The sequence below is a fragment of the Falco punctatus genome (genome assembly GCF_963210335.1).
Source record: "Falco punctatus genome assembly, chromosome: 2".
Classification (NCBI taxonomy): Eukaryota; Metazoa; Chordata; class Aves; order Falconiformes; family Falconidae; genus Falco; species Falco punctatus.
In genome coordinates, this window is record NC_137581.1 from 117,505,968 (window position 1) to 117,532,078 (window position 26,111).

Consider the following 26,111-nt stretch of genomic DNA (forward strand, 5'->3'; position numbering starts at 1 on the left):
GGCTTTGTCATGGTTTGAAACGTTTGAGTTTTACCTCTGAGTATGTCACACCATTTCTCAGAAGAGCGTGATAGCCAGGCGTGTGGTTTCCTCTTGCTGCTAACACCCTGAGTTGATATTTCCATCAAGGGATCTTAGAGGCAGTCCACGCTGCAGCCCACTAGCCACTTTGTGGAGGCCACCAGCACCCGCACATCCTTGCCAGCCCTGGCGCCTCAGGAAGCCACGTCACTCATCCATTCCTCCCCTCTTCCTCTCCCACCCCCACTTGTCAGTGCTCGTCTTAGGGGCAGGCTTTGGGGTTGGGGTTTTTTTTGAGATGCACAATATCTGGGTGCTGCATACGCTTACAGTGTGCGAGAGATAACGAGCCTCTTTGGTCCCTGAGCTGCATTCTGTAACACAGCCGGTGCGGACAACGATTCAGCCAGAAGGAAAACCACGCCAAAATTGGCTACCCAGCAGTGCAGAGGTCCAGTGGAAGGATGGGAAACGGCGTCCCAAAAATAAGGTAGGTTCAATAACATTATATATTTAATTACTAAACCAGCAGGCTGAGAGAGTGATTTCATTAGAAACAGGAACAAATGATACCTGCAATTCATCAGCCTTAAGACACCATGTAAAGCACCATGAGGAGCCTCTTGATTAAACAAAGGTAATGTAGCAAGCAAATTAAGATGAACAATATAGTTCTTAGCAGATCAAAGAGTATTGCCTCAGGATACTTTTTAGGGAGGTGACTTCATCTGTAGGCTTCCAGCAGTGAGATCCTGCTGCAGGGAGGGAGGGTGTTACAGGTGAGGAACACAAGGAGCAGCGAGGACTTGTCACGGGCTCTGAGTTTCCAGGCAGGAAAACTACACTTAGAGATTCACCTTGCTACCCCTTACTGGTTTTCACTGTGTTTCATAAAGGCAAGCTTTTATATATGCTATATAGAAATAGATTAAATTATACAGTATATTAAAGTGCTCTATAGGGGATTTATAAGTCTACTATAGCCACATGGAACAGCGGTTAGGAATAGCTTGTCTCCTAAGGAGCTGTGAAGACAGAGGGTGCTCGGCAGGAGCCACCGAGGACAAGCAGGTTGCCCTCGGCGCCGTCTGTGCCGGGGATGCTCGGTGCAGGGACCCCCAGCACTGGCCAGGCTGCCCCTCTGCTGCGGCCAACAGGCTGCCATCGCTGCCCTCCCCGGGGTCAGGGTTTCCAGCAGGATTCACCGTTGTTCCGTACAGCACTCCTTAATGTCACACATAGACATTATATTAGAAATTTCACTTTTACCTGGAATTAGATTAGAGATTTCCTTGTCACCCAGATATAGTAAAGCACTTGGATATTTCTGAGTTTATCCCATCTGAGCAGGACGTGCAGGAGAGCTTGGACTCTTGAAGCAGCACATTACAATGCAAAGAAATAAAGTCACGTAGCTGGAAAATTTTAAGTTGTAGTAATGAATAACCCCCCCAACAAAACTGGCTGGCTTAAGCAATGACTTCTTTCACTAACACGAACAGAAGGTTTGCTCTGTGAAAGCAGCAACTTGTGCTGTCTTACAGCAACGTGGGATTTTCAAGGAGGACACCTAACTCCGCGTGCCCAGATGTTACGAGAGCGGGACAGGGGAGCAGCAGATCCCCAGACAGAAGCAGGTGAGAGCTGGCGCCACAGCTGGCACCGCTGCGGGGGCGTCTGGGGCTGGGGGACCCCACCATGGTGCTGCAGCTGCTGGTCGCTCTCTCACCCTCCAGCCTTGCCCTGTTCGGGTACGCAGTGGGGTTTTGCCTGGCCTGGCAAAGAAAAAGACCCCTGGAAAGGCAACGCAGGTCGAGAGCAGCAGCGGGTGGTGGATGGCTCTCCCACCCAGGCACCCAGCCCCTCTCGCCGTTGCTTTGCCGGGTATTGGCATCACAGCCTTGCTTCTGCTAAATACTGCCCTGGCTCTCCATCTGTGCCCTTGTACTTCCAAGGGAGAGGCATCAGGGCTTTTCAGTAACACCTCTCCTAGGAAAAACAACCAAAAAACCGCTGCGTGGACAGATGATTTACTTGGGAGGGGAATTCCCTCTCTTTCCTGTTGTCTTCTTGGTAGATCAAAGAAAAATAGTCGTGCAGCCTCTGAGTACTGTACCCTGACGGCTTACTTGGCCTTAAGGAGCTCAGATGAGGCGTCCGTCACCAAAATTAAATGTTCTGCTTGTTTCTACAGAGTGCATCCCTCACCTGCCTGCAGGTCTGTGGCCGAATCAAAAAGGCATGGCTGCTTTAGGGAAAGGGCAAAAGTCCCGGGAGCCTGAAGCAGTGTGAGCCAAGGCCAACAAAATCCATGTGGAACTGGTGGGTGCTCACCTGCGGCAGCCAGGAGCCACCACGAGCTCACGTGCCGGCAGCTCTCAGCCCCAGGCTCTTGGCTCCAAGCTCACCAAGCCCTCACTGCTTCCAGTGCCTGTGTCACACTCATAGAGGGGACTTCTGCTTTTAAAAACATTCCAGACTGCTTTTGAGGAGCAGGAACCTGCAAGCAAGGTTTTCCTAAAGCAGATTTTCCCTGCTAGCTGTTATGGGGACCCAAAGCCCGTATCCCCCATCAGAGGGGAGGGTCCACTGCCATAAAAGACGGCAGCAACACGGTGCCATGTCGCAGTCTGTGCTTGTGCAGCTCCACGCTCCTGTTTTCCTTGGTTTTAAAAAATCAAACAAACCATTGCCAGGAGAGGTAACACGGGGAGAGCCTTGACTAGCTGCCCTTGCAGGGCAGAGAGCAACTGCAACCCACCTCGCTCCAGCTCCTGTTGATCAGCAATGCCAGCTCGCCGTGAGTTTTGTGTAGTATCTCGTGCCTTAGTCACAGCCACCCAATTGCTGATAAAGCTGGGTCTTTCTGTAAAACCATAGACCTTGCAAAAGTTCAGAGGGATGGGGAAATGACATGGTTTGGGCTCCTTTTCCCAGAAAAACTGTCATTCCTGTGCAGTGATTCAGCATCCTTGCAAAGCTATGGTACTGTGGAGGTCCAGCCCCAGCTGCTGCTGCTCAGCAGAGTGAGAGACAGAGACGGAGGGCTGGCTGGGAAGGGGTCCTCTGCCCCACGGCACAGGGCAGCCTGACAGACAGGCTGAAGGAAAAGCTCAGGTTATGCCATAGAAGTTTATACATATCTCACAGCAGTCAGCCCATCCGCACCAACCCGATCCTGCCTTCCTGAAGGTGCTTAGTACTGTGGCAGGATCAAATCCATAGCAAGCGTGCTACGGTTCCCCAAAGCACCCCTGGGGTTTAGAGACCAGGCACTACCCACCTCCAAAAATCCTCCCCAAAGCATTTTGTTCTGCATTCACCGCTTGTATTGTTCTAAACCCAAATTCCTAAGGAACGAGGCTCACGCGGTCACGCTGTCCAGCTGTCAGCATCTGTCCTGGGTAGCTTGAACTACATCTGGGGGAAAAAAAAAAATCAGAGTAGATGGGCACCTGCAGATGGGGCAGTGGCTACAAGGGTAGGGAAAACTGGCAGCCAGGTGGAGGAAGTAACCCCGAATTCTCAGGCCGGTGAGACTGGCAGGCGAAGTTCATCAGCTTGAGGGGAATCGGGCTGTGTGCAGGGAGGGTCAGCCAGGGCTGGCGGGGTCCCAGGGGCGACTACAGGTGTAGCAGGAATTCCAGCACACCGAAGCGATGGGGCATTGGGCTTTCTTTGCCAAGCAGCCAGCAGCAGAGCAAGGATGTCACTTTTTTGCTTTGTCAGATGGATTTTTAAAATTGTATTTATTTATTTTTTTTGAGGGTTTGGCAGTTTTGTGTCAGAGGTGGTGGGTTTCAGGACCCAGGTCAGAACTGGCTATTTTGGGAGGTCCAGCTGTTTCTGTTGTTGAGGGAGACCAAGTGAGACAGAGGCAACAGCTGCAGCTGCTCCCCACTGAAGTCCTGCCACCTGAAGTGCTGTCGTGTCCCACAGCGGGTCAGGGGAGCGCTGTAATTCTGACAGCAGGCAAGGCTGGCAGCCCCCTTGAAAAGGTGGCTCGGTGGATGTGTGTGACCTGACCAGCAGCATCCCACTACCTCTGCCCAGGAAGCCCCCCTGGGGGGCAGAAAGGGCACCCACCGCCTTGTGTCTTGGCCCTTCAGCGGATGGGTCTGAAGTAAAATCGGACTGGAGGCAGCCTTAGATGCAGGTGTGCAAAGCAGATCTAACACGGAGCCAGGCTCTTAACAGCAGGTGGCTTCACGATGCAGCTGCTGGGAGAAAATGTCGCAACCAGGAGCTGAACCGTGTCAGACCCCACCACTCATCCATAGATCCTGGCGTCTCCTCTGTATTTAACTTCTTGACCCTCTTTTCTCCTTCCTCTACGTCCCCAAGTCTGCAACTCAGCCCTTCTGTTTGGAGAGCTTACTTCGGGGTGGCTCTTCTGCATTTGGCTTGACCTCTTCCCAGGCACGACATCTCTGGAGCCTGCCCAGCATCCCGCACGGCTGCTCTGCCAGCAGCAAAGCGAAAGCAGAGAAGCAAAGAAAATCAGTTCTGACCTTGTTTTTATTTTAATAGTTGAGTCACATTTCTCCTCTTTTGAGACCACTAGTCAGAACCATTTCCCGGCATTTGTGCTGCTAAAGCTGTACTTATAATTGCCTCCAAAAAAACCCCAACAAGGTCCAACACCCCCCACCACCCCACCACCCCCACCCCCCCCCCGCCAGACGCCCCCAGCCACAGACAAGCTGGGCTCCCCCCAGCTGCTGTGTACCTGCCTGGAAGGAGCCAGCGTGTCGGTCCTACGGATGCAGACGCTGAGAACTGCTTTCAATTCTCAGACCGCACAACATATTTTCCCACAAGATTACACATTATTGACTAAGCAGGAAGAATTTACCGAAGGGCTGTGCAGCCGCTCACAGGAACGTGTGCTGTTTCTCTTCTGACAGTCTAGGGGAAGAGCTATCCAAGCCCAACGGCTTTTCCCTCTGAGCAAGGGACTGAAAAATCAGAAGCCAGCTGACTATAAACAAGAAAAAGTGGAATAAATAGGTGATTAAATTCCAGAAATACTTATATCATGATGCCTGACAGGTACATACACTCCTAATGTGAATTACGTGCGCTATAAATATACATCAGATACATACATATTTTATTTTAAATGTATCTCATAGGACTTCTAGGATCAAATTGTGAGAAATATTCACACTGGCATCTCCAGCTAAGCTAGAGGAGTTTATGGTCAATATAGGCAAAATATTATATGCAATTCACAGAAAAGTAGGTAGGCCACCTGGACTGAGGTTGGATTAGCATTGTCCTTATACCCAGCTGTGATAAAAGCAATCTAAAATCTCTAAATCTGATAAATGAACAGGGTTCGGGCAGCTGACGAATATTTGCAGACTTTCTGCCACTCTGATAAGAACACCAGGGCATGTGCAGAAAGAAATTATTTCACACCAATAGCCGAACTTAGGTAGCAAATAAAAGAAATAAGACCTAGGAGCACGCGTTTAGAAAGGAAAGTATCAAGAGCAACAAAGAACGGTGGCATTACCTATTTACCTCCAGTCCTGGGAAAGAAAAACATATGCAAATATGCAATTAGAGACCGATTCATAACGCACCTCCACCAGCAAGTTGGGCTCACTTCCTAACTTCATACGAGTTGGTAGCTTTACAGTTCCTTGGTATTTTTGTTATAGATGTAAATCTAACATATAAATATCAGTACCACATTGTGAAATGTTTGTGAATTACATCTACAGGTGTTTTACAGGCAAAAAATTTGAAACTATAAGCAATAGCGCACGCTCCAGTGAGCCTGGGTCTTCTTACCAAAAAGCTTGGAAACAGCAACTCAGATGTAATTTAAAGGATCTTAAATTTACCAGAAAATTTCAGTTCTTAAACCTGGAAGTGTAGGTTCCTGCTTGAAACTGCAAAGATTATTTCCACGGCTGGAGACCCGACGTATCAGGACCTGGCGGGCCCGTTAGCCTTGCACCCACCCACGGGTCTGGGGTGCGTGTTACACAGCCGCCCTGTTTCTCTTCCTTTTGATTTTCACTGAGACACTCTGGAGGGTAAATTGATGGAATAATCTCTCCTATCTCATCCCAGTATTCCCTGCTCACTCACCCACCTGGAGGTATTTAATAGGGACAAGAAAAGCCCACTGTGTTGCTGCCAGGCTCCCCCGGGGGGGCAGAGGCTGTACTTGGCAGGAACAGCTCAATGCCCTAACACGTGCCATCAGCTGCTGGCTTGTCCCTGCTGTCCCTCCGTCCGTGGACCTGTGATTTGTGCCTCTCCTCCCCTGGGGCAGCCCCTGCTCCTGCAGCTCCCAGCTCCAGGCTCGGTGCCTCCCGGGGAGGGCAGGAGAAGGGCTGAGAGGGCAGAGAAGCTGCATCAAGTGACTTATCCAAAAAGCTGGTGGAGGGGTCTCCCTGCGTGACCACGGGTGCTTGGGGATGGCGGTGGGGAGTGAGGACTAACCAGTGCCAGACCTAACCCGCCCACCCTTGTTCCCGTGCCCTAGGTGGAAGGTGTGCATCCCCTTCAGAAGAAAAAGATACTCCGACAAGGAAAGTAAGTAAAGAGGCTGCTCGAGCACCCCGGGTGGTGTGGCATGGCATGGGTCCGGGCATGGGGGACCCCTCCACCATCACCCAGCATTGCTGTGGGACAGCCGGTGGGCAGCAGCTGCAGAAGGCATTTTGCCCACCAGCCATGGGAAACCTCCTTGCACCCAGTGGTGGGTACCTGCCCTCTTGCTGCCCCACTGCACTGGTTTATTTGGGGCCTCTTTGGTTATTTTGGTTCCTGAAGAAGGCAACGTGAGGGGACGGTTGTCCCCTCCAGCCTCCTAAACCACACGTGCCTCGGCCATCGCCTCCTGTGACGGTGAACTTGGCCTTCACACGTCACTGCCAGGCCCGCAGGCTTGCAAGCACCCGAACCGCAGCAGGGGAGCGCCCACCCCACGGGGCAGCTCTGCTACACCCCGGCTTCATCGCTGCTTCATCCCAGCCAGGGCTGCCAGCACAGCAGGTGGGTGGTCACACACCACCCCCCATTCTCCGTACACAAGCACAGCTTAGGACTTTTTCTAAACAGCCATCAGTGTGAGGTATTCTCCTAATAAAAGATTTTAAACACAGAAACTAGGCAAATAAGGAAGGCTCACGCAGCAGTCAGGATCGCGTGTGTTCAGATGAGTCACGGTTTCGATTCAGACTGCTACCTTTTCCAGCAGCGGGGATGAATCGCTTTCCATCAGCCATTCATGTAGGAACGATATAATACTTTTACCGCTTCCACAAGTCGCAGCATTCCCTTGGGGAGGGACAGCTTCTTGTTGGCTGTGTACATCGGCAACTTCACGGCAGTGTCAAGGCGGCACAGCAATGTTGGAGAATGCTGCGAATTCTCTAAGGTGGCAGGTTTAACGCAGTATTGAGACTGATGTCCTTCCTTCAGTCAGTCACGTACGCTTAAAAAACCTTCTGTCTCAAGCAAAAGCAAAATCTCATCTCTGAAATTTTACAGGAGCAGCCAACAGTCTAATCAACCTCATAACAAGAACCAGCGGGGCAGATAAAAATAAAGCTGTGAGAAAGGATGATGCAAAAACCAGCCCTCTGCCGTTTAGATGCTTACGGGACAGAGAGACAAATTTCCAGGAAAGCTCAAGCCCACTGAACCCCTGTGCACAGGCACCCGGCGCACCCTTGGGTGTGCGGCACGTCTGCCTCTGTAGCCCAGTGCCCAGCCAGCCCGGAGTTAAGGCTGCAGTGGCCATAAAGCTGAAATACAGTCAGAGAGCAAGCAAGAAAGGGCAGCCGGTTTGAAGAGAGACATGTAAAACTGATTTCAGTTAAGTTACAAAACCAAAAAGACCAAAAACACCTCCAATCAAACAAAAAACCAAACCAAACCCCAGTAAAGCTGCACATCTATGTCATCAATGAGCAGTACTGCTGGCGTAAGTGCGTGTCAAACCAGAAAAAAAAAAAAACGTCTTGAAAAGCCATCAGATTTATTTAGCACCGAGAGATTCAAGCCTTTCCCCAACTCACACCACTCTACCTCGTGCTTTTGCACTGCCTGTGCTCAGTCTGTAGCTAAGTCTGAGTAAGCCCTGTGCTGCAGAAAGCCCGTGCCCATCGCTGCACCAAACGCTGACAGCCACATGTGTTTTCTTCCTCTTTCCTCAGCACAGACCTACAGCTGCTCACCAGGTACCGCCGAGGTAAGGACTGAAAGTGAATGGTTTTGCTGCTCTGTGGGGCAATCGAGTCTGAAACATCCACGTGTCAGAAAGGCAAGGTGCCCGTCACATCCCCACAGGCGAGAGGAAAGCCTGTCTCAAGGGTATTTGTTTGCAATGCAGGAAAGCATCAGTTGAAGCCTATGTGTGAAATACACGTATATGTTCTAGATACATAAGCTATAAGAACGACCAGCAGCCCCGTACCTGGGCAGCCCGTGGCCACAGACAGCAGCACGCACTCACTCACCGTCCCAGAGGCTGACTGTGATGCTGCCTGGCCCGAATCAGATAATTCAGGAGGCCAAACCTTGTGATCGTGTCCTAGATGAGTGTCCCCAGGCACTGGGAACTTACGGCTGTGGGGTTACTTGTCTGTTCCCCTCCTCTTCCTTCCCTTCTCCCCTCAGCTTTCTGGTAGCTAGTGTAACCTCTCTAGCCTACAGTTTCATCAAAACTGGTGTTTCCACAAAAAGTTTCAGTTTCAGCGTGACATCTTCTAATTAAAAGCTATTTAACTGGACTATTGCCAACCAGCTTCAGTAACAAAAGAAGTCTTCAGCTGAAAGACAAAGGGAGATTTAATACTTGGAGGCTTAAAAGGGTCTAGTTAATCTTTCCCTTGTAAAGAAAACAAAAAAAAGAAAAGTGGATGCTTCAGCAAATGGCTAATGTTGGAACAGAGTAAGGTTTCCCTTTCCAATGTCCCACTGCTTCTAGAAGGAAGAAAAGGAAAAAAAGGAAAAAAAAAAAAAAAACCAAAACCAAAAACCCAACACCCAAAAGCATGCACTCTCAGGTTGAACATTTAGTTTCTTATAAACCCGAATGGCTGTGCTGCAGGGGAGGACACCCCGGGAAGACTGGCACGATAAACACATTGCCCACCCCATCTTCCCTCTTTTGGGGTTAGAGTCAGGAGCTCTGGCAATGCACGCCGAGGTCATCTGAGGTAACCCCATAACTTGGTGTGCGCCCTGCTCGCTTGCCCAAATGTGTCGTCCTGGAGGCAGGGGTGGGGGAGCAGCCACATCTCAACTGATGCGCTTCAGTCTGGTGCAGTTGTTTGTCTGTGCTCTGAGAGGCAGCAGCTGAGTATCTGTGGTTTGCTTCCTCTTTGTAAAGTGTTAATTTTAGCAGGGAGTAAGCAAAGTTGCTTCTTGAGTCACCGATGATGAAAAATCACTGGAGGCCCTATGCACTGGCAGAAAAAAGCGCTGCCATTTAGCAGCCTAACCTGGTTGGGGTTTTGGGTGGGGGTTTTTGGGGTGTTTTTTTTTTTTTTTGGTAAAGATAACATCAGTAAAACAAAAGTTAGTGCCGGGCAGATATGTGGGTGTTCAGCAGAAAATTTTGAAGAAAGTGGGCAAGGTGACAGAAAAGGGTGTGATTAAATGAGCTCATCGTTTGTACATGTGAGCGTGGGGTGGATGTGGGGGAAGAGAAGAGGAGGGTGTGGAACTGTGATGGGGAACCTGCCAAGTAGCTGTCTGGTTTTGTGAGTTCTTGGCGTCCCAAATAAAAGCCCCGGAGCGTAGTCTGAAGGCAGTCCTGGGAGGGTTGTTAGTGCAATAGGAGAGATGCCCCTTCCGAGTATAAACTTGGCCTGTGAATAACAAGAGCCAGACGAGATCTCACCAGCCTTCACGCTCACTCCTCCTGCACCACCAGCGTGTGGCACAAACCACCTCTGCACTTCAGGCTCCCCACTGAGAAGAGATCGATGATAACAGCCTTCCAAAATTTGTAGACTGGAAAGATCCTGGAAAATGTAGTTATGAGCAAGTCTTGGGTAGGCTTATATGTTGGAAGGGATGAGAGGCGCTCCAGACTTCACCCAGTGATTTGGAGCCGATCACTCATGACAATTCAGAGCCTACCTGTCCTTATGTCACAGTAGGAGTACTGCTGCCTCCTAGTTCTTTGCAACAGTGACTTGAGGAGGAGGGGGCCATGCCCCTGCAGATAGGTAGAGAATTCCTTTTCTTAAGCAAGTCCACCCTGATTTTAAAACTTGTGGAATTCCTAAGTCTCAAAATTTTAGAAAGCCTTAAATGAAATCTCAGGAATCATTTTCAGTGAACTGTCCTCAAGGTCAGGAGATCTTTCACACCAAACAGAATCTAAACAGGCAAGAATGATTTATCGAAGCTGGGAAAATCTGAGGCAGATTCTGCAGGAATTATGTGCTACAAACTCTTTCTCACTTCTAGGTTTGAAAAAATAAAAGCAAATGCTTTGGTTTATTGACCCATGGAGCAGAGACCTCTGTTCCACTTACAAAGTATGAAAGAGAGTGACAAACATCAGCATGAACTAAACAACACCGAATTAAAATACTGCTACTACCGCTGCAGGCAATAGAGGTTACCGCTACAAAACCTGTACTTACTGGGTTTATTGCCCAGTGGCTTCAAATCAAGGGCATCAGGGCAAACAGATTTTGAACTTCTGGCTCCAAGTACTTAACCAGTTCACATCGCCCCTTTAGATTTAGTGAGTCACCCTGCTAGCTGGGTAGATGCACAATCACTCACAACCCGTCAGCAAACACCTTCAAGAGGCAAGAGGAAGGAGAAGTCTAAGCGGAGTTGGGAAGGCGTTCACCCACACAGCCTTACCTCCTGCGCGAACGGCTCTTCCTTCTCCTGTTTGTTTTCAAGGAGAGGTTAGGTGAGGGCTGCCGGGGATGGGGGTTAGCCATTGCTGCATCTCCCGTGAGGCCAGGGCCCCTTCCAGGGCTACGTGTCTCCTCAACTGGCACACGTACACACTTGGGCTCTTGGTTGACTCCCAGACCCTGTGGCAGCTGGCCACGACCCCCCCGGCCCTCCCTTTGCCCCTCTGGTTCCCTGTGCTTTTTACTGCGCAAATCCCCCTGACCGCTGCCTATGGCTCCTCCCTTAAACGTCCCAAGTTAAGCCTGGTGCCAATGCTGTCCCCTCACACGCATCCATAACGTGCCCCACACCTTTAGTAACTCCCCCTCTGTCCCCACCTGCTCCCAGCTGTTGGGTGGATGCCACCCGGGCTCTCCGGGATGCTCTCTCCTGGGACAGCCCTGGGGGGAGCCAGGGCAGGGGGTGACGGGGGCTCCCCCCCTGCAATTGTACTCCCGTGCTCCCCTCACGTGTGCGGTGATGAGCTTTTTGTGACGTACCCCACCACGAAGCGGCGGCAGCCTCGGGACCAGGGTCCCCGTGCCACCCACACCAGGGGTGATCCCGGGGCCCAGCCACGGCAGGGACGTGGCTGCACCTTTACAAACCAGTCTCGCTACTACGTGTATTGATGGATCACCACCACTGCGTGAGTGCATGGGCTGTACCAGTCTTGTTTACGTTGCAGACTTCTTCAGGGTATAATCGTGTCGATGCTTATGTCTCTCTCCCTCTCCCCCTGCTCCCCCCTCCTCCCCAGGAACATTTTGCCGAAAAAGATTCCAGCAGACTGTGGTACTCTACTGTCAGCCACAACGTCAAACATGAAACCTCTGTGATTAGGAGAAATAATGAGACAGATTATGCACTGGTCAACGTGCCCAAGAGGAAGGAAAATACCACTGAGGAGCACAGTGAATATGATTATGTGCTGATCACTTAGGAAGGGCCCTTTCTGCCCCCCCGGCTCTTTCACTTGAACCTCTGCAGCCTTGCTAGCCATCCCACCTCTGCTGCCGGGTCTTCAACATCTCTCTCATTACCAAGCCTGCTCATTAGAACACATTTGCCAGCCATTTCCAGCGAGACAAATCCATCTGTGAAAAGGTGATGAGAGAAAGAGACGCAGGCAGGGTACAGGACTTGACAATTAAACAGGAGGAATCAGTAGCAAATGCCATTGTAAGAAATGTTTATAGGAAATCAGGTGCTTCATTACTAGAAGCAACTGAGGCTCCACATTTTTGGGGATTTTTGCAGTACTTTTTTTTTTTTTTTAAAGTGGTCTTACAAAACTACTGATAGAAACCTCAAAAGTCTAATAACACCCATTGTTGTCGGGGTTTTTGTTTGGTTCGTGGGTGTGTGTGTGTTTTAATTAAAGCCTGTTAGATGCACTTATTCTTCCAAAGTTCCTCTGGCCTGCTTGATATATACTGTTATACAATGAACAACTCCGGTAAATAACTCATTTCTCAAATTGCCCCCCTTTAACATAATACTACTTATCTTAGAGTGAAGTCTTAGCAAAGTTAGAATTAAATGAAGAAAAGCAACAAACTGCCTGCAAAAGAAAAATTCCACCTGCTTAGAAGACTATGAAAGCTGATGCTGCGCAGGTGGGAACGGCACGGCTTCCAGAAGATTCCCGGGTGTTTGCTCCGTGGCACGACTCTTCCAGCTCCCTCCTGCTGGAGCCGCAGGCCTGGCTCTGCAAGGCCAGAACACAACCTCCTCGTAGCCCATCGCCCGCCACAGGCTGCACTTCTGGGCACGCGCATAGGACTGAAGCCAGTTAGTCAACTGTTCACCAGAGCTATAAAATGATTATGTGCTGTTGCTTAAGTATGGGGTTGTTTTTTTTTTTTCTCCCACCATTTTTGCAATTAAAAAAAAAAAAAAGGGGGAATAAAACGTTGAACAGATTTCCTGATTTTAAAATCTTCCTCTGTATGCAATCGCTGGCTGCAGCCCTGGCTTTGTGGTGTAGCGCCTTTGCAATTCCCACCTGCCGTCTTGGTGCCGGGGCTGTCCCGTGGGCAAAGGGTTGTGTTTGGCAGCAGAGGGATGCTGCCAGCATGCTGCAGGCATTGCCCTGCGGGTACTGCTGCAGTGACGGGCAGCTGAACCTGCCCAAAACGTGTCCTGGCTGCTGCGGCCACACAGATGCTTGCCTGCCACGGGGTTTTAAAGGGCTGCTTGTACACTTGACAAACTCCAGAACTATCTTTTCTCTTCATTTAAAAATCTTTCAGTCATTAAAGTACTACTCACACTCCTTCTATTAAAATTAACATTAAGTAGTCACACAAACTACTATCTTAACTTGATGAAATGAGGTGTTTTCACACTGCTCCATCCCTAATGGATGAGGTCATTATTAATTCACTTGGTTATTTTCCTTTACATGATCAATTTACCTCAAAGATATAAAACCATAAACCACTTTTTGTCATTTCTTGACATTTCCTTCAATGAGAGTTCAAAGCTTGACTGGAGGCAGACCGTGAAGTTGGACATTTTCTGTTGAATATCACATCTTGCTACAGCTCCACCTCTTCCTTTCCTGTGAATAGCTGGGGTAAAGGAACTGGGGCAGAGGAGGACAGCTGGGAAAAAAATAGAATAAAAACAAATGCTCGGTTCCTTTTTTCTGCCAACTCTTGAGGCACGTTGGGGGGTCACCATAAAGAAGCATAATCATTATATTATTTTTCAGTTCTTAGAATCAAGATAAAGAAGGGTACAAGGGCAGGTTCTGTCGTCTTAGAGCCATAAGATCAAGCAGCATCCCAAAGACAAATTATTTCTTTGCTGCTGCTATTTTCATAGCTTGCTACTTTTGGGACAAAACCATACAGACCATGGATTTTATCCTTCCCCAGTGTAAGAATCAGAAGGAATATCTCTTCTAGTCGTATGCTGCATAGAACATTGCATCAAGGGAAATTACGGTTCTTACAGCCAACGCTATATCTTACAAATCAAGATGGGGTCAGAATTAGCCACAAATGAGAGTGCCACATCAACTACTGATTCGGTCCGGGCTATTTCCCAAGCTCAGTTAAAAGTCAAGCAAAACAAACACGGGTTTGAGCGTACTGCTCTGTCAGAGACACTTCATACAGCTCTTGGCAGTTACAGTTCTGACGGTTATTTTCCAACCCAAACAGCTGAAAGACTGGAGCTGCTGAAGAATGAAAACAATCACTTTAAAAGTAAAAATAAATAATTTAATACACAGTAAAATTGTCAGATTACTCCTTAAATAAACCAGTAGTATTAGAAAAAGAGAAACACAATTTCCCATAAGACATTTCTCACAATACAAAAGGTTTTGTAAAATACGTTTGTCTATCCAACAGGACTAACATATTATAAAAAAACAATAAGAAACTATACTTCACTAGCATGGTAGTGAATCCATTCCATTCTGCATAAAGTTCATGCTTAATTTTTAATTGTCATGTTATATCCAGTTATTGGCTATAACTCTCACGCCACACTGGCCTACACGTTCTGCTTCAGCACCTTCCTCTTGGCACTGGGCCATCTCACCCCATCTCTTGTCAACAAGAACAACTGTTTGCTGCCTTATTAAGGCAAATATCTTGCATCTGTTCATTTTCATCCCCACTGCTGGCACAGGGACTATAATTAAGGCTGTAGACTAGTTTCTCTTTGAATTTACAAATGCAGGTCAAAGACCTGTCTATTCACTAGTACTAGTAGCTAATTATTAAAGCACGCAGCTAATGTGACCCTCGAAAGATCCATGTAGCATTCAGGTGCACTAGTGAACAAGACATGTGTCTTCCCAACATTTCTTGCTGCATTTCTATTTCACATTAAAGATGAGAAAAATAGAGCAGATACCATGAGCAAGGGAATGATCAGAGTTGAAGCTCACTTAAGTAGTTAGTGCAAAGGACTTACATGTAATTAAAGAAAATAGAGTATTTAAGTTTTCAGGCTGTTTTAGGAGGAAAGAACAACAGGGAAATGTGGCATATGAAGTTAGAAGAGAAAAAGTAACAGACATGGGCATGGGTGAAAGTGAGCATTAAGCATGAACCTGTGCAGATAATTTTGGATAAGCCAAGAGAAGAAAGGAGCCACATGCAAGTCTGCTTTTGAAGCTGGTGGGGGGAATCGAGATTTAATTGTAAGGCAAGACAAAGCAGAGGTTTCAAAGTCAACAGAGCATGCATCAGACAAGATATTTTGTTTTCACAGGGGTGAAATGGGTTATTGAGATATCAGAACAACAATACAGGAGGAGGTAGTGGTGTTATAGGAGTACAACACTGTTATAAATATACCACATTCTCTATTTACAATATTGCATCACAGATGGTATTTACAGGACATCTTTAGCGGTGTTTCTGCCTAATGAATAGCTCCCTATCCTGTGATTACTAACAGGTAGGAGAAGCCCATCTCTTCTAGGCGGTGAGGAAGATGAGGAGTCTTTCCGTCATTTCTCTGAAAGTTAAAACAGTACAATATTAACATTGAAATGAAATTTTAGATAGTTATTTCAGCATATTCTTTCCTGTCCCTTTTACACTGCATTTTTTTCTGAAATCAATCAGTATACAAGGAACAAAACGATACTGAGAACTGGAACTCATGACTTGTTACTCTTCTGTCCCTTGATAAGAGTACTGAGAAAAGTCAACATGAGTTAGTGCAAATCTTATTTACATACGTTGTATGGTGATGCCTAGAATTACTCCAAAACCACACGGGTGCGGCTCAGTAAAGTGGGCGTGTGGGGAAGCAGCTCCATGCATTGTTTTAAGTGAAACGGCAAAGTTCATCGGACTTTTACAGGGACATTTCAATCAAGGCAAATCTAAATGCATTGGAATCGCTGCCTTGTCACTGGTAGTCATTGGAACCACAACCTAGAAAATCTGGAAAAATGAATGTTTGGTTCCCTTAAAAAGTAACTCTGCGCATAACACATTTTCCCCAAAAACTCTGAAAAGACAAAAATCCGGAGGCCTTTCATCCTTGATGGGGAAAAAACGTCAGAAGTTCACTCCCAAATTACTTACTCTGTTCTACTTGGTTTCGAATTTATAAGGATTCGATTATGAATACGCAATCAGGAGGAAGTTTTTTAATTATTTGGCTCCCTGTTACGGTACACATATATATCAGGACTTTTTCTTTGTGTGCAGAAAATGCAAGAGGAGATCTGAAAAGTTTAGTTGGAGTCCGTGGCTAACCAGTCTCACTGCTATTCCCTTTCTCATCAGAGGACCAAACAGTGAATCCTAGGTTATAAGCGAAGCATAGAAAAAGTTTCTTAAAAACTTTCTTTTTACTTCTTTTTAAAAAAATACTCTTTTATTAAAATAGATAAATATAAATAAAATAAATATATTTACTAAGAAATCTCAACATCTTTACAGCAAGATTTCCCTTCTTTCAAGTAAATACTTCTGCTTGTTGTAAAGGAACAGTCTCTGACGTACAGCACTTACATGTTAACGTGAGAGAAGTCGGGTCAAGCTTTAACCTGTTACATTCAGCTGTCCCAGGATTAGAGGTATCGTCTTCATCATAAATATTTTGACGCAAGACATTCCTTATAAAATCTGGGTTCATTGTGTTTTCCATAAACCCCTCTGTTGATGGTGGCACAGAAAACTCTAGCTGATAAAATACAGTGGAGCTTTCATTACTGAAAAACAAAGTCAAGTATGAATGCCTTCAAGGCCCCACTGGATCTTTTGTTTTTTGAGAAGACTAATTTTTCATATCAGTGTTGGCATGGATTTTTTTTTTTTTAAAAAAAAAAACCCACTTGTTCCAAACAAAAGCGTTATAAAAGAAAACTGCCATCAAAAATCCCAGTTTCCTCCCCCCTTCTCAGAACAGTTCTTGACGTTAAGCTGGTCACGTACCTGAAGCCAACCTGAGACACGTTTTCCAATGTGCAAAGGGCAATTGGACGTGTGTCCTAACGAGGTGAGGTTTCCAGCACTCGTGCTTTACAAGTACATAACGATAAGAGGTGCTGCGCTCTCTCACGCGTAGTTTAGCTAAGAAAGGTTTGCTCTCCTGCTGGCAGTACCTGGGGCCACGCAGCCCTGCTCCCAGCTCAGCTCTCAAGGGCGTTACGCAAACTACAGGACTGGAGTCCAGCTCTGGAGATTTTGTTGTTTGTGGTCTACCAAATGCACTGACTACAGTTCCACAGTTATGTTTTGTACTCACAGAATTTAAAACATTTAAAAAAAGCAGTTGGATAGGGGTGAAGAAAAGGAGACAGAGAGACAAAGAGGCAGGGGCACCCACGCAGAGGCACAGGGGGTGGGGACAGAGAGAGATCAGCTAGCCGTGTATGCAGGGCTAGAGCTTTGTGCCTGCATGGTCACGGTTTGTACCCGTCGTAGAGCCCACTGGCTGAGCAGAGCGGGCATAGCCAGGGCTGGCACTGCTGGGGAGCACGGTCCCCGAAGCGCCGCCCCTGGCTGCCGCCCAAGGGTGCTTTTCCCCTGTCCTTGCTCTCTCAAGGGCCCCGGCACTTCGCTGATCTACTTCCCTTGATTTTCTCTTGTCTTTCTAATCCCTTTTGTAACTGCTTTTTCAGAAGGCCTTGAGGAAGCTCTCGGACTGCCTTCCCTCGCCCCTCGGCTCTCGCTCCGTGGCAGGACCACGCTGCAGCTGACCTTTTGAGCCCCACTTGTCCCTCTCTGCTGAGCCTCCCTTACTGTAAAGCTGTGGTATCTCCATAGATTAATACTTTACAGTCTTGAACAGAATAAACTTCTTAGCCTTTCTCCAGTGACAGTGTCTGCTGACAGTAAGATCCTCCCTCTGCTCCAGCTTGAACCTTTCTGTTGCCTCTGCAAGGCAGGCCTGGATGCTTTTCCCCTTCCTCCCATCACTGCTACTCCTCTGGCTCCACGAGCCTTTGGTGGCTGAGCTTCTCATTCATGTGTAAGCATCTCCCACCCAGGCTAGCCTAGGCTCCACTCTGCCACCTGCTCTGCCTCTCACTCCTGCTCTGCCAGCCTTTCCAACGTGCTGCTGCGCTGAGATTTGCTCCTGTTGGCCGAAATAAAGTGAGGGGGAAAAGCAATCCAAGCAAACTAGCAACGCACTGTTCTTACTCTCATGGCATGCTGGTCGCTGTTGCCTTCAGGTCTTTTGGGGAACGAAACAGATCTCCCCTCCCCATGATCCCTGTTTTATGTATTGAAGGCTGTCTAAGCCATGTCAGTTTCAAGAGGTTTCAGCAGCTCATTCTCCTTTTAATATATATTTTTGAATACATTTATTAAGGGCTGCACTTGGAACCAAGGACAACAGAGATCACACTTAACAACAACAAAATGTTACGATTGTGTATTATGAGCAACACTTGCCGTTTACACCACATGATACTTTGACCAGTTTTCACTGCCTATATATATATAACTTTCCCCCAAACAACTTATTTTTCCACAGATTTAAATATTGTGCATATTTGCATAGGCACATGTAGGTCTCATCAGAAGCCTGGAATTTTCAGATAATTTTTGGTGGCAGAAATTGCTTACCTGAAATAAACCACCTGAGCTGACCTGAAGTAGCGTCCTAGAGCTGGAGATGAACTGTAGACATCTGTTAACTTGGAGAGAAAAATGAAAAGAAAAAGAAAAAAAATATTTCTTCCATTCACACTCTCTTCTCTCCATATAAGAAAGTACAACAAATCATTCTGACAAGGTGTTTTAATGGGCATAAATACAAGCGCTGGAGGTCAAATATCAGCAAATATCTGCCCTGGAAAAGGTACACAATCCCTTTAAGCCTGACAGACAAGTTAATTTGTGTGCTTGAGTGATTACTATATTACCTTAACACAATGGAGGCATTCAGGGTGAACAAAAAGTATGTGCCCATGTTGCCACGTTTGCATTTTTATTGACACCGAAAAGCCATTCTGCTCTTACTCGGTAGCGGGAAGGAAGGGTCTCTGCTGAGACTCCCTTTCCACAGCAAGGTTACACGAGCACTGCCCTACCTGCTGAGCCCAGCTCAGCCATAGCCCAGAGCTGGGATGGCCCAGTGGGAATGGCAGCCATAAACCCAGGCTCTTATCGTGTGCTCACGGAAGAATGCAGCACGCAGGACTTTTAGCCAGCACTGGGTTTAGATGACCTTCACAGGCGCTAAATTAGTCAATGATTCAATGAAAAAGGTGAGGACTACGTCTCAACCATTACCCAAATTTGGGAAAACAATCCGTTTGTTTGTTTTTAAAATAAGTGTAAATATTTCTGTGCAGATAATTCTTTCCTCTGCATCAGGACTTAAAATTACACTAGAAAAAATACAGCTTGGAATTTTTTGTGGACTTGCGAATGACTGACTTGCTACACAGAGAAACAGAAACTTCTTGAAAGGGAAAATACTGAATCAATGTTACAAGCAGAATCAGCTTTGCCAAGCGCCACATCAACACATACCCTCTTAGTAATGTCTTCAGAGAAAAGGTGTGGTAGACCACACATTAACTCCAATGTTCCTGAAAAATTGCGGCAATTTCCACTATTTAGTAGTGCATCGGGATCCCAGTAGTCATCCTCATCTATGTAAACATCTAATATTCAAAGGAGACAGAAAGGGGAGGAAAAAGTTCCAGTTAGCAGAAGTATTGAAAAAAAAACCCTCTTGGCTTTCTCCAGGGTGACTTTCACAAATTTCCTAGGTAAGGAATGACTGGAAGAAACAGAAAGAAGGTGCAAGTCACCTGAAGAAAAGTGACAGCACGTGGAGGTCGGTCACTCACCTCCATTACCAAAAGTCAGCTGCCTTGGGACCCCTAACAGGCACTGACACCACACGAGGGGATGCAAGTGATCCATTGCACTCGTTGCAATGTCACAAGCATTGTCTCCATGCTTATCCACGACTGTTCTTGTAATATTTTCTCATTCAGCTAGAAACTGGAATTGCCATCTGATCAGGCTAAAAGTTGCTTGCTGCCTGCTAAAATTAAAAGCGTTCACATCCACAACTCAACTCACCACCCTCTGCAGTCAGCACCCCAGTCCCTTCAGCAGTTTTCAGGGGGAGTTTAAAAGATGCTTCAATTTCTGTTATATTAGACTGTACATATTACACATTTGTATTAGGGGATGAACCAAGAGCGAGATACTTACTAGAGTAAAGAACTAGGCTGATGAAAATGACCAGGAAGAATACTAGAAAAATTGCAGTTATAACCATCCATAGTTTACACTTCCAGAAAACTACATTCCTGCATGATTTCCAGGGATTTCTCTCCTAGTTATAAAAGGAAAGGGCATATTGATTAAAGAAATAAGGTGGGAAAAATACTGAAGCATGTCGCTACTGTCACATTTAGAAACAAAAGACCCCATGTAGATGGGAGAGGCTCATTGGTAAGCAATGCTCCATCCCAGGCATTCCCACCCTTAACTGCTGCTGCGGGTGGGAACGTAGACCTGCAGAAGGCAAAGGACGTCCACAGGCAGGCTATTCCTTGAAGAACAGCCATACCATTCCCCATTTGTGCAGAATTTCTGACTCCTGAATTGTCCATAAAGCTAAGGTGCTACACAAAGGTGTTTTCATGACTTCCCATTTTCTTTTTAAAACACCATCAATTTGATTTGCATGTTCTACAAACTGTCCTTTTAATGTTTGACATCTCTCCCAACGTAAAAGGTGTCTATGGAGGAATTTTTGGAACCATTCACCTCTGCAACATTGATGATATCAATCTGCCTAGCTCCTGGGTGCCAGCACCCAAAGCAAGTGGACTGCTATTCATTAGATACTACTGCATTAAAAGATACTGTAAAATAATTGAGACTTTTACAGCTGGCTCCCTTTTTCTTCAGAAGACTGGAAACTTGAAGGCTATTAAGTGCGTTTGACACAACATTTATTACAAATCTCACTTGTTCTAGGAGACCACAAGGAAATGCTCTTCAAAGCAATTGTGCTTGCATGTACATTTGCATAGAAGAGAAAGGGCAATACTTGCCTTTCATTTAATTTTTAATAGGATTTAAGACCATGGAAGAAATTACATTTTTAAATAGTTACCCCAACAAAAATAAAAAAGCTTAGGTGACATAGCAAAACAAGAAACTCCAACCGTTTTGATCCACAGCCAGAGGACTGAAGGAAGGACATGAATTCGTAAGTAGACCACGCTGCCTTTTAAATTCCTCCTGCTGCTCCCCATCCACTGTAAATCCACCAGTAACATCCATGTCCTTGCTGACAGCAGTACCAGGCAAGGAAAAGCACACCCTGGCTGCCTGGGCCACACACATGCAGCTTGGCAGGAGCCAGCTGCTGGCTGGTGGCACTAACCCAGGTTCCCTTCCTTTACTTTTTGAACTTTCTAAGAACCCAGCATAATAGAAAGCTGTTCCCTGAATTTAACTGACAACTACCAGTTGGCTTAAAGCTTCTTTGTGGATGGCAGATGAACAGAGAAAACAGACACCCACAGAAAGGTCTGGCAGAAGTCATTTCTCCAGGAGCAGGAGCAGAGAAAGGGAAAGCGCTTCCCCTGCACACAGAATTTTGCTTTGGTGCAGAGCAAAGGGCAAAGGCTGAATATGGTTTCGCTTACAGCATGCTTTTGGGTGGGATCATGTCTACATGATGTAATAGATGTATTAGAAGAATGAAGCTTCAATTTATTCTTGACACTAGCACATCATTTTGTATCTGAAAAATTAAAAAGAAGGCAGTAACTACTGCCTAGAGTACAACTATGTCATCAGTCATAGCAGCGTCAGTTGAAACGGACAGCTCTCAAGCCCAGGTTTCAATTGAGCCACATGTTTAGACCATCACAAAAGTGTAATTTTTAATCACACACAGCAAACTGGCTTGATCTCAAGCAAACCTTCAGCTCTCCAACTATCCCCACATCCTCTGGACATTGCCCATATACCTGGCAAAACTGCCAGGAGGGAGCAGCAGCAGAGAAAAATCCCTCCCCAGTAGGCAGGACAGTTGTGATTAGTCTGTCACCTAAGCAGGAAGCAGAGCACGACGGTTTTCCAGCAGTCCCTATGTGATAGGGAGCCAGTTGCCAGAATCAGCAGAAACAGAGCCCAAACAAAAACTCAGTTCTGGGAAGAGGAAGGCTAAACAGAAACTTAAGGGCAAAGTTTCTCCAGCTGGCCAAGCGCTCTGATTCACCCCTGCATCTCCTCCACCCTCTCCTGTTCCTCTTTGCACCTCCCGAGAATTTCTCTGACCCTGCAGCAGGCTGATTGAGCTTACCACACCAGAGGAAACTGTCTCCCAGTATAGTAGGGTAAATGGGTTTTTTGCCTAGCTGGTGGGCCGAACGAGCCCGCAGCGGGAGGCGATGGGCAGGGCTCGCACAAGGAAGCGGTCGCTGTTGCCTGCCAAGGGAGGGTGCCGTGACTAATGCCGACCAGCTCTCAGGATGGCTCAGCCATCCGCGTAGAAAAGTGGGAAGCTTCCTAGCTCTGCCACAGGTGTTCCCTCTGCTCCTGAGTGTGAAATGAAAGCCATTGTACAACGGTCACCTGTGAGTGTATATCACTACTCTGCCCGCATTAGGCTGTTCCATAGCTCTAAGCTACGTGCTGGGAGCTATTTCCCTCAGGACTCATATGCTGGTCTTAACTGAGGCTTTGAGGCACTCTGTTCATATAAATTTATAATTGTTAGCAATTACAAATTACTCAAAGATAAAAAGAGAAAGAGTCCAGCATGGTCTGTGTCAGGATATCCTATACTTGGTTTTGGCAGTGCTGTTTTCTGATTAATTTGTTCTGAAAGAAAGTCTGTTTTTAATACGGGTTTCAACATTTCTCTCTCCTGGTTTCGAGGTCAGTCCCTCTGACAGCACACAAAAAGAGAAAGCAACACAGTTAGGACTTCATTTCCCAAGTTAAAATTCACAAGCAGCCAAGCACAAAAACTATAAAGGCTTAAAATCCCACTCCAATATTATAATGCATTATTGAGAAGAAGAAAAGCAGTATGTTTAACAGGTTTTCAGCCTTTCCTTCTCTCTCAAACAACAAATTAAACTGCCCCTACAAGATGCTCCTGGAAAATGTCATTTCTCTTGCCACACGGTATTTTCCCCAACAGCAAGCATCAAACGAGCAAGTGAAATTCCTACCTTTCTTGTTTGAGCATTTAGAGGCTTGTCATGATCAGCCTCACTTTCCTCCATGTTAGCTTCTTGCAATTCCATAATCTCGTGCTCCTGACCAGAGCTTTGCCTTTTCATAGCTTCTGTCTCTGTGCGAGGACCTTTGTCTCTGAAGCAAGCGTAGAGGCAACTCATTTCCTTCTGGTTTCAGCTGCGCTTAGGGTCGGTAGCAGTTCTGGTAGGAGGGAGAATTGGAATAGTTTTCACAGGAGTGCTCTCAAAACACTGATAAATAAGGGGAATTCCTTGGAAGGGCAAGCAACGTCATCTGCAGTAGTTGCAGAGAAATGGGAGGTGGAGGAAGTATCGATTTGCCTGGTTGTCAGATCTACAGCTCTCCGCTGTGCAATACCAGGTTTTCCAGTTTGGCTACCTTACTGGATCAGCCCTTGACACGCAGGTGACTAAACCATCAGCAACGCTGTCATTTGCTGAGGCACTTTTGAAAGGAGCTGGATTGCTTTCCCTGCTGCTGTCTGCTGAAACAGTAAAATACCGTTGCTGTTATCTGCACAGCCAGGCAAAGAGACGTGGTTCTGAACAGCACAGGGCGAGTAAGGGATCACATAGCTTGTGGTTTGGTTAGGCTGCGAAGGGAACTTACCCATCAACACCGCTAATTTTAGTCTCCCTTTATAGTCAATAAAGAAATGAGCGCTACTGCCCTTTGTGCCAGAACTGTCCTCTCTCGAGCTGCTAAGCAGCTTAAAATATGTGGTTAAAGAACCATCTATGTCTATTCACATACTATCCAGCCTAAACCTGAGAAGCTGCTTCCATGTAAAAAAAACAAAAGGACAAACCTGAAGAGGAAAGTGGCCTTCAATTTCAGCCTGTGCTCTACAAGGCATGCTTTTATGAAGCAAATCACGGTGTGAGTTGAGATCTGGTCTGCACTAGCTTCCCACATGGACTCTCCCGTGCCACTTAGTCACTCATAACAACTTACTGCAGCCAGAGGCTGATTCCTCCCCCCATCTCCCCCGTATCCTTCATCCTACCTCCTCTCATCTCTCCTGTTCTGACTCCATCCTTATGTTTCTCCTTGCTTCCCACAGAGCACCTCTGTCTCCTCTGGATCAAAAGGGTTGGGCAGGCAGCCGGTAACTGCTCCTGCTCACCCTCTTGTCCCAGCACAGAGAATCATGCATTAAGAGGGAAAACAAAGCCTCTCTCTGCAGCTCCCTCCCCTGCTGGCTGAGTGTCCTCTCACAGCACTGCTCCTTTTTCTTGCCAAATGCTGAGGATGCTTGTCCCCCCCACCCACAGATTTTCTGTTTGTGCAACTCATCTGGCTACTGACGCCTGGAGCATTCCCAGGGATTCAGATTCCTGACCTCATGTCACAGCCATCCAGGCAAAGGATGATGCTGAGCACAAGGCCTGATTTCATTAAGCAAATAAAGAGAAATACAACTTGCATACCTCACTTTTTGGTTCTGGAGAATCCTTGAAACTCTGGAGGGCTGACGATGAAGCTGAGCAGTCATCAAGATCAAAACATGAGTCTGAATCCACAAGGTTTTACCTGGGACATGTTTGCTAGAAAAGGATTTACCTGCTGGTTCTCAGTACTCCTGCTGGAGATGAGCTTCATTTATTTCATTTCCATGCACAGGAAAAGTTCTTACCTTCCTACTGAATTGTCTGAAACCAAAGCAGGTTTTCTAAGCCAAACAAGTTAATGATTATGGATCTCACCCTGCAAAAGCCAAAGTCCTTTTATTTACATCTGTGAAGGAGCTCTGACTTACAAAGTCTTAGGCTGCTTTCCTCTGGGTGATTTAACTTCCACACTTGGTGCCTTTCTCACATGTGAAGTAACTGACCCTTCTGACGCATGGAGCTGAGAAACTCGGAGAAAACGGGAAGTCGAGAGCTGATCTGACCTTTCTGGCCTAGGCTTTTATTTAAAACAGAACAGCAGGATAACTTTTCTTCTGTAGTGAAAACATCTCTGGTTTCAATGTAAGGAAAAAAAACTTCTGCCCTTAAATGCACACTTTAGTAAAGTGGGCAAGTTAAGCTCGGCTTTACCAAAAGAGGAAACTCTAAGGTATAAATGTAGTTACCATTGCACCTGGGGATTAGAGTTTCAGAAGCACAATCAAATGAATAAAACATAGCCACTTGCATTTTTAGTACGTGTTTATTAAAAAGGAAGATGTGAATGACTGACTAGCCATTAAAGATACTAAACCCCCTAAAATACAGGCTTTGAGTATAGCTTATGTAGCGTTTGACACAAGCATCGTGGGGAGGGAAATGCCCAACACCAGTGCAAGAAAGGAAGGAAAATCAGTGTTAGACACAGGAATCTCACTGCATGCAGATTACAGCGCTAGCTCATTCCAGTGTTTTCCCCACACAAATCACATATTTCTGTACTGTAGAACAAAAACGTGTGCTGTGTGGACAGCAATGAGTAGTATTCAAATTGCCAATTTCGGTTTTGGTTGGTTTTGGCTTTTTGTGTTATTTTTTTAATGTAAACTAAAAGTGAAAGCTAAACACTTACAAATACTGAGCATAATTTTAAGACCATCTAGACAGATCTTTTATTAAACTGAATACCAGCATTCTTAAGTCCCATAAACAGCTCTGGAAACCTTAAATCATCTAGATTTGGGCTGATTATCTATCAGGAGATTCTAATTATCAAAGCTAGACTTACTGCTAGGGTTAAAGTAGTATGGCTGTCATTTCATCTTCTACTTTCTTTGAGTCCAAGGACACATCCCACCACATAAGTCCCTTTTCCTTTTATGTTCCTTTCAGTGTAGCATGACCCATGGACAGATAAAAAAAAATTAAATCCTGACCCTGAAACTCTGCTTGCTGCAGACCAAAGACATAAGGAAAAGCAGTGCAAAACCAGGAGCATGTTAAAAATTCACAAAGTGTGCCAGAGCCAGAGCTGCAGAAATATACTTGTAACATACTCCAAACCCTACAGTTGTGCTCAAACTGTAAAGAGAATGTAAGAAAGCACTACAGTTTCCTT

General features: G+C 46.4%; 2 protein-coding genes across 6 annotated transcripts; one reads left to right on the top strand and one right to left on the bottom strand.

Moving 5' to 3' along the window:
• Positions 1 to 185: 185 nt before the first annotated feature.
• On the top strand, positions 186 to 12,314 carry LOC308059544 (uncharacterized protein). 2 transcript variants are annotated; one of them, XM_080377053.1, is made up of 5 exons: positions 190 to 511; positions 1,566 to 1,658; positions 6,527 to 6,576; positions 8,205 to 8,239; positions 11,678 to 12,314. In XM_080377053.1, exons 1-5 carry the CDS (start codon positions 486 to 488, stop codon positions 11,858 to 11,860), a joined length of 387 nt encoding a protein of 128 aa, XP_080233179.1. In that variant the 5' UTR covers positions 190 to 485; the 3' UTR covers positions 11,861 to 12,314. The 2 variants fall into 2 exon arrangements, with proteins under 2 accessions (XP_080233180.1, XP_080233179.1); XM_080377054.1 differs by lacking the exon at positions 1,566 to 1,658 and having other exon boundaries at positions 186 to 511.
• Positions 12,315 to 14,128: 1,814 nt separating this feature from the next.
• Positions 14,129 to 24,752, bottom strand: LOC308059542 (TPA-induced transmembrane protein). 4 transcript variants are annotated; one of them, XM_080377044.1, is made up of 8 exons: positions 24,666 to 24,752; positions 24,533 to 24,585; positions 23,075 to 23,282; positions 20,085 to 20,208; positions 19,389 to 19,522; positions 18,477 to 18,547; positions 16,413 to 16,612; positions 14,129 to 15,402 (listed from the first exon to the last, which is right to left on the bottom strand). In XM_080377044.1, coding segments are annotated over exons 3-8 (699 nt in total). In that variant the 5' UTR covers positions 23,243 to 23,282; positions 24,533 to 24,585; positions 24,666 to 24,752; the 3' UTR covers positions 14,129 to 15,400. The 4 variants fall into 4 exon arrangements, with proteins under 4 accessions (XP_080233170.1, XP_080233169.1, XP_080233167.1 ...); XM_080377043.1 differs by having other exon boundaries at positions 24,538 to 24,666; XM_080377041.1 differs by lacking the exons at positions 24,533 to 24,585; positions 24,666 to 24,752 and adding an exon at positions 24,109 to 24,522.
• Positions 24,753 to 26,111: the final 1,359 nt, after the last annotated feature.

Excerpts from the sequence above, each read along its gene's own strand:
- LOC308059544 (XM_080377053.1), top strand. The coding sequence starts at position 486 with ATGGGAAACGGCGTCCCAAAAATAAG. Across the intron at positions 512-1,565 it reads AACGGCGTCCCAAAAATAAG|CAACGTGGGATTTTCAAGGA; the intron begins GTAGGTTCAATA and ends GCTGTCTTACAG. Across the intron at positions 8,240-11,677 it reads GCTCACCAGGTACCGCCGAG|GAACATTTTGCCGAAAAAGA; the intron begins GTAAGGACTGAA and ends CCTCCTCCCCAG.
- LOC308059542 (XM_080377044.1), bottom strand. The coding sequence starts at position 23,242 with ATGAGTTGCCTCTACGCTTGCTTCAGAGACAAAGGTCCTCGCACAGAG. Across the intron at positions 19,523-20,084 it reads CAGCCTAGTTCTTTACTCTA|ATGTTTACATAGATGAGGAT; the intron begins GTAAGTATCTCG and ends TTTGAATATTAG. Across the intron at positions 16,613-18,476 it reads GCTCAGGTGGTTTATTTCAG|TAATGAAAGCTCCACTGTAT; the intron begins GTAAGCAATTTC and ends TTTGTTTTTCAG.